At 65.0% G+C, this 8,455-nt stretch overlaps 1 protein-coding gene across 1 annotated transcript in view; it reads left to right on the plus strand.

The window, feature by feature from the left end:
- Nucleotides 1–4,706, plus strand: part of UFD1 (ubiquitin recognition factor in ER associated degradation 1) — a 55,467-nt gene extending 50,761 nt beyond the window's left edge. The window contains 2 exon segments of the mRNA XM_076064701.1: nt 494–569; nt 4,562–4,706. Of these exon segments, the coding sequence (XP_075920816.1) occupies nt 494–569; nt 4,562–4,642 (157 nt within the window). The 3' untranslated portion in view covers nt 4,643–4,706.
- The last annotated feature ends 3,749 nt before the right edge of the window (nt 4,707–8,455 follow it).

Below are 8,455 nucleotides of genomic sequence, written 5' to 3' on the forward strand. Positions count from 1 at the left end.
TGTACTACACACACCACGCACAGACAAAGCTACCCCAGGTAGCCTCTAGCAGGGCTGTAGGGGCAAGTGCTGTTAGTAGCGAGTAGCAGCAGCTGTGTCTATGTACTACACACACCACACACAGACAAAGCTACCCCAGGTAGCCTCTAGCAGGGCTGTAGGGGCAAGTGCTGTTAGTAGCGAGTAGCAGCAGCAGTGTCTATGTACTACACTCACACCACACACAGACAAAGCTCCCCCAGGTAGCCTCTAGCAGGGCTGTAGGGGCAAGTGCTGTCAGTAGCGAGTAGCAGCAGCAGTGTCTATGTACTACACACACCACATACACAGACAAAGCTACCCCAGGTAGCCTCTAGCAGGGCTGTAGGGGCAAGTGCTGTTAGCTAGCGAGTAGCAGCAGCAGTGTCTATGTACTACACACACGACCATACCCACCCCCCCCACCCGTGCCCCCCCCACCCGTGCCCCCCCCCACCCGTGCCCCCCTTCCCAGGGGAGTTCCCAACTACAGCTACAAGAAGGGCACCGTCAGCTTCATCCGTACACCCAGACCCTCACCCAGCCCTGATGTGAGTGTCTCTACCCCCACACAACACGTGCCTCTACCCCCCACAACACGTGCCTCTACCACACCCCCCCACAACACGTGCCTCTACCCCACAACACGTGTCTCTACCCCACCCCACAACACGTGCCTCTACCCCCCACAACACGTGCCTCTACCCCACCCCACAACACGTGCCTCTACCCCCCACAACACGTGCCTCTACCCCCCCCCCACAACACGTGCCTCTACCCCCCACAACACGTGCCTCTACCACCCTCCCACAACACGTGTCTCTACCACCACCCTACAACACGTGCCTCTACCCCCCACAACGCGTGCCTCTACCCCCCACAACACGTGCCTCTACCACACCCCCCCACAACACGTGCCTCTACCACACCCCCCCACAACACGTGCCTCTACCCCACAACACGTGCCTCTACCCCACCCCACAACACGTGCCTCTACCCCCCACAACACGTGCCTCTACCCCCCCCCCCCACAACACGTGCCTCTACCCCCCACAACACGTGCCTCTACCACCCTCCCACAACACGTGTCTCTACCACCACCCTACAACACGTGCCTCTACCCCCCACAACGCGTGCCTCTACCCCCCACAACACGTGCCTCTACCCCCCCACAACACGTGCCTCTACCCCCCCACAACACGTGCCTCTACCCCCCCACAACACGTGCCTCTACCCCCCCCACAACACGTGTCTCTACCACCCCCACAACACGTGCCTCTACCACCACCCTACAACACGTGCCTCTACCCCCCACAACACGTGCCTCTACCCCCCACAACACGTGCCTCTACCACCCCCCACAACACGTGCCTCTACCACCCCCCACACAACACGTGCCTCTACCCCCCCACAACACGTGTCTCTACACCCCCCCCCCCCACAACACGTGCCTCTACCACCCCCCCCCCCCACAACACGTGCCTCTACCACCCCCACAACACGTGCCTCTACCACCCCCCACAACACGTGCCTCTACCACCCCCCACAACACGTGCCTCTACCACCCCCCACAACACGTGCCTCTACCCCCCACAACACGTGTCTCTACCCCACACAACACGTGCCTCTACCACCCCCACAACACGTGCCTCTACCCCCCACAACACGTGTCTCTACCACCCCACAACACGTGCCTCTACCCCCCACAACACGTGTCTCTACCACCCCCACAACACGTGTCTCTACCCCACAACACGTGCCTCTCCCCCCCCCCACAACACGTGTCTCTGCCCCGCCACAACACGTGCCTCTACCCCCCCACAACACGTGCCTCTACCCTCCCACAACACGTGCCTCTACAATCCCCCCCACAACACGTGCCTCTACCCCCACAACACGTGCCTCTACTCCACAAGTGCCTCTACCCCCCACAACACGTGCCTCTACCCCGCACAACACGTGCCCCTACCCCCCCACAACACGTGCCTCTACTCCACAACACGTGCCTCTACCCCCCACAACACGTGCCTCTACCCCCCCCCCCCCCACAACACGTGCCTCTACCCCCCAAAACACGTGCCTCTACCCCCCCACAACACGTGCCTCTACCACCCACCCCCCCAGAACACGTGTCTCTACCACCCCACAACACGTGCCTCTACCCCCCCAATACGTGCTTCTACCTTCCCCACAACACGTGTCTCTACCCCCCCCCACAACACGTGCCTCTACCCCCCCACAACACGTGCCTCTACCCCACCACACGTGCCTCTACCCCCCACAACACGTGCCTCTACCCCCCCACAACACGTGCCCCTACCCCCCCACAACAGGTGCCTCTACTCCACAACACGTGCCTCTACCCCCCACAACACGTGCCTCTACCCCCCACAACACGTGCCTCTACCCCCCACAACACGTGCCTCTACCCCCCCCCACAACACGTGTCTCTACCACCCCCCCCACAACACGTGCCTCTACCACCCCCCACAACACGTGTCTCTACCACCCCCACAACACGTGTCTCTACCACCCCCACAACACGTGTCTCTACCCCACAACACGTGCCTCTCCCCCCCCCCACAACACGTGTCTCTGCCCCGCCACAACACGTGCCTCTACCCCCCCACAACACGTGCCTCTACCCTCCCACAACACGTGCCTCTACAATCCCCCCCCACAACACGTGCCTCTACCCCCACAACACGTACCTCTACCCCCCACAACACGTGCCTCTACTCCACAAGTGCCTCTACCCCCCACAACACGTGCCTCTACCCCCGCACAACACGTGCCCCTACCCCCCCACAACACGTGCCTCTACTCCACAACACGTGTCTCTACACCCCACAACACGTGCCTCTACCACCCCCCCCCAGAACACGTGCCTCTACCACCCCACAACACGTGCCTCTACCCCCCCAATACGTGCTTCTACCTTCCCCACAACACGTGTCTCTACCCCCCCCCACAACACGTGCCTCTACCCCCCCACAACACGTGCCTCTACCCCACCACACGTGTCTCTACCCTCCCACAACACGTGCCTCTACAACCCCCCCACAACACGTGCCCCTACCCCACCACACGTGCCTCTACCCCCCACAACACGTGCCTCTACCCCCCCACAACACGTGCCCCTACCCCCCCACAACAGGTGCCTCTACTCCACAACACGTGCCTCTACCCCCCACAACACGTGCCTCTACCCCCCCCCCCACAACACGTGTCTCTACCACCCCACAACACGTGCCTCTACCCCACACAACGCGTGCCTCTACCCCCAACAACACGTGCCTCTACCACCACCCTACAACACGTGCCTCTACCCCCACAACACGTGTCTCTACCCCCACAACACGTGCCTCTACCCCCCACAACACGTGCCTCTACCCCCCACAACACGTGCCTCTACCCCCCCCCCCCCACAACACGTGTCTCTACCCCCCCCCACAACACGTGCCTCTACAACCCCCCCCACAACACGTGCCTCTACAACCCCCCCACAACACGTGCCTCTACCCCCGCACAACACGTGCCTCTACTCCACAACAAGTGCCTCTACCCCCCACAACACGTGCCTCTATTCCCCCCCACAACACGTGCCCCTTCCCCCCACAACACGTGCCTCTACTCCACAACACATGCCTCTACCCCCCACAACACGTGCCTCTACCCCCCACAACACGTGCCTCTACCACCCCACAACACGTGCCTCTACCACCCCCCACAACACGTGCCTCTACCCCCCACAACACGTGCCTCTACCCCACAACACGTGTCTCTACCACCCCCCACAACACGTGTCTCTACCCCCCCACAACACGTGCCTCTACCCCCCCACAACACGTGCCTCTACCCCCCCCACAACACGTGTCTCTACCCCCCACAACACGTGCTTCTACCACCCCCCACAACACGTGCCTCTACCACCCCACAACACGTGTCTCTACCCCCCACAACACGTGCCTCTACCCCCCACAACACGTGCCTCTACCACCCCCCACAACACGTGTCTCTACCCCCCACAACACGTGCCTCTACCCCCCACAACACGTGCCTCTACCCCCCCACAACACGTGTCTCTACCCCCCACAACACGTGCCTCTACCCCCCCACAACACGTGTCTCTACCCCCCACAACACGTGTCTCTACCCCCCACAACACGTGCCTCTACCCCCCCACAACACGTGTCTCTACCCCCCACAACACGTGTCTCTACCCCCCACAACACGTGCCTCTACCCCCCCACAACACGTGTCTCTACCCCCCACAACACGTGCCTCTACCCCCCCACAACACGTGTCTCTACCCCCCACAACACGTGCCTCTACCCCCCACAACACGTGCCTCTACCCCCCCACAACACGTGCCTCTACCCCACAACACGTGCCTCTACCCCACAACACGTGCCTCTACCCCACAACACGTGCCTCTACCCCACAACACGTGCCTCTACCCCACAACACGTGCCTCTACCCCACAACACGTGCCTCTACCCCACAACACGTGTCTCCACCTACTGATGATGTTTTCTTGCAGGCTGCAAATTCCACTTCAGGATTCACGGCATTCTCAGGCGAGGGCCAGGCTTTACGCAAGAAGGGAGGCCGCAAACCCTGAAGTTGTCACCCCCCCACTCACCCCCCACTCACCCCCCACTCACCCACCCACTCACCCACCCACTCACCCACCCACTCCCCCCACTCACCCACTCACTCACCCACTCACCCACCCCACTCACCCCCCCACTCACCCCCCACTCACCCCCCACTCACCCCCCACTCACCCACCCACTCACCCACCCACTCACCCCCCACTCACCCCCCACTCACCCACCCACTCACCCCACCCACCCACTCACCCACCCACTCACCCCCCACTCACCCCCCCACTCACCCCCCCCACTCACCCCCCCACTCACCCCCCCACTCACCCCCCCACTCACCCCCCCACTCACCCCCCCACTCACCCCCCACTCACCCCCCACTCACCCCCCACTCACCCACCCACCCACTCACCCACCCACTCACCCACCCACTAACCCCCCACTCACCCCCCCACTCACCCCCCCACTCACCCCCCCACTCACCCCCCACTCACCCCCCACTCACCCCCCACTCACCCACCCACTCACCCACCCACTCACCCACCCACTCACCCCCCACTCACCCACTCACTCACCCACTCACCCACCCACTCACCCCCCCACTCACCCCCCACTCACCCCCCACTCACCCCCCACTCACCCACCCACTCACCCACCCACTCACCCCCCCACTCACCCCCCACTCACCCACCCACTCACCCACCCACCCACTCACCCACCCACTCACCCACCCACTAACCCCCCCACTCACCCCCCCACTCACCCCCCCACTCACCCCCCCACTCACCCCCCCACTCACCCCCCCACTCACCCCCCCACTCACCCCCCCACTAACCCCCCACTCACCCACCCACTCACCCCCCCACTCACCCACCCACTCACCCCCCCCACTCACCCACCCACTCACCCCCACTTACCCCCCACTCACCCCCCCCACTCACCCCCCACTCACCCCCCACTCACCCACCCACTAACCCCCCCACTCACCCCCCCACTCACCCCCCACTCACCCCCCACTCACCCCCCACTCACCCACCCACTCACCCCCCACTCACCCACTCACTTACCCACCCACTCACCCACTCACTCACCCACCCACTCACCCCCCACTCACCCCCCACTCACCCCCCACTCACCCACCCACTCACCCACCCACTCACCCACCCACTCACCCACCCACTCACCCCCCACTCACCCCCCACTCACCCACCCACTCACCCACCCACTCACCCACCCACTCACCCACCCACTCACCCACCCACCTCACCCACTCACTCACCCACCCACTCACCCACCACTCACCCCCCACTCACCCACCCACTCACCCACCCACTCACCCACCCACTCACCCCCCACTCACCCACCCACTCACCCACTCACTCACCCACTCACTTACCCACCCACTCACCCACTCACTCACCCACCCACTCACCCACCCACTCACCCACCCACTCACCCCCCACACTCACCACCCACTCACCCCCCACTCACCCACCCACTCACCCCCCACTTACCCCCCACTCACCCCCCACTCACCCCCCCACTCACCCCCCACTCACCCACCCACTAACCCCCCCACTCACCCCCCCACTCACCCCCCACTCACCCCCCACTCACCCCCCACTCACCCACCCACTCACCCCCCACTCACCCACTCACTTACCCACCCACTCACCCACTCACTCACCCACCCACTCACCCACCCACTCACCCACCCACTCACCCCCCCACTCACCCACCCACTCACCCCCCACTCACCCCCCACTCACCCACCCACTCACCCACTCACTCACCCACCCACTCACCCACCCACTCACCCACCCACTCACCCCCCCCACTCACCCCCCACTCACCCCCCACTCACCCCCCACTCACCCCCCACTCACCCCCCACTCACCCCCCACTCACCCCCCACTACCCCCCCACTCACCCCCCACTCACCCCCCACTCACCACCCCACCCACCCCCCACTCACCCCCCCACTCACCCCCCACTCACCCCCCCACTCACCCCCACTCACCCCCCCACTTACCCCCCACTCACCCCCACTCACCCCCCACTCACCCCCCACTCACCCACCCACTAACCCCCCCACTCACCCCCCCACTCACCCCCCACTCACCCCCCACTCACCCCCCACTCACCCCCCACTCACCCACCCACCCACCCCCCACTCACCCACCCACCCACCCCCCACTCACCCACCCACCCACCCACTCACTCACCCACCCACCCACCCCCCACTCACCCACCCCCCACCCACTCACTCACCCACCCCCTCCACCCACCCACTCACCCCCCACTCACCCCCCACTCACCCCCCACTCACCCCCCACTCACCCACCCACCACCCCCCACTCACCCCCCACTCACCCCCCACCACCCACCCACCCACCCCCCACTCACCCACCCACCCACCCCCCACTCACCCACCCACCCACCCCCCACTCACCCACCCACCCACCCCCCACTCACCCACCCACTCACCCACCCACTCACCCCCCCACTCACCCACCCACTCACCCCCCCACTCACCCACCCACTCACCCACCCACCCACCCACTCACCCACTCACTCACCCCCCCACTCACCCACCCACTCACCCCCCCCACTCACCCACCCACTCACCCCACCCACTCACCCACCACTCACCCACCCACTCACCCACCCACTCACCCCCCACTCACCCCCTACTCACCCCCCACTCACCCACCCACTCACCCCCCACTCACCCACCCACTCACTCACCCCCCACTCACCCACCCACTCACTCACCCCCCACTCACCCACCCACTCACCCCCCACTCACCCACCCACTCACCCCCCACTCACTACCCCCCACTCACCCCCACTCACTCACCCCCCACTCACCCCCCACTCACCCACCCACTCACCCACCCACTCACCCCCCCACTCACCCCACCCACTCACCCACTCACTCACCCCCCCACTCACCCACTCACTCCACCCCCCACTCACCCACCCACTCACCCACCCACTCACCCCCCACTCACCCCCCACTCACCCACCCACTCACCCCCCACTCACCCCCCACTCACCCACCCACTCACCCACCCACTCACCCCCCACTCACCCCCTACTCACCCCCCACTCACCCCCCACTCACCCACCCACTCACCCCCCCACTCACCCACCCACTCACCCCCCACTCACCCACCCACTCACTCACCCCCACTCACCCACCCACTCACCCCCCACTCACCCACCCACTCACCCCCCACTCACCCACCCACCACTCACCCACCCACTCACTCACCCACCCACTCACCCACCCACTCACCCCCCACTCACTCACCCCCCACTCACCCCCCACTCACCCACCCACTCACCCCCCCACTCACCCCACCCCACTCACCCACCCACCCACCCACTCACTCACTCACTCACCCCCCCACTCACCCCCCACTCACCCACCCACTCACCCACCCACTCACCCCCCACTCACCCCCCACTCACCCCCCACTCACCCCCCACTCACCCCCCACTCACCCCCCCCCACTCGCCCCCCCACTCGCCCCACCCACTCACCCCCCCACTCACCCCCCCACTCACCCCCCCACCCACTCACCCCCCCACCCACTCACCCCCCCACCCCACTCACCCACCCACTCACCCACCCCCCCACCTACCTGTCTGTGTGTACTTCAATAAAGGCTTCTGAACCCCCACTCAGCAATGCTGTCAACCTCACCAACAGTCGATGGTCAGAGGGCAGATCAGCTCCACGGTAGGTCCTGGTGTCAAGGACATGGGCTCGCATCCGCTGGTCCGTCACTACGTAGTCCAGCAGATGTTCTTGCTTGGAC

Source organism: Petromyzon marinus, unplaced genomic scaffold (genome assembly GCF_048934315.1).
Source record: "Petromyzon marinus isolate PM22_M1 ecotype Great Lakes invasive population unplaced genomic scaffold, UKy_Petmar_22M1.pri1.0 PM_Scaffold_61, whole genome shotgun sequence".
In the NCBI taxonomy this organism is placed as follows: Eukaryota; Metazoa; Chordata; class Hyperoartia; order Petromyzontiformes; family Petromyzontidae; genus Petromyzon; species Petromyzon marinus.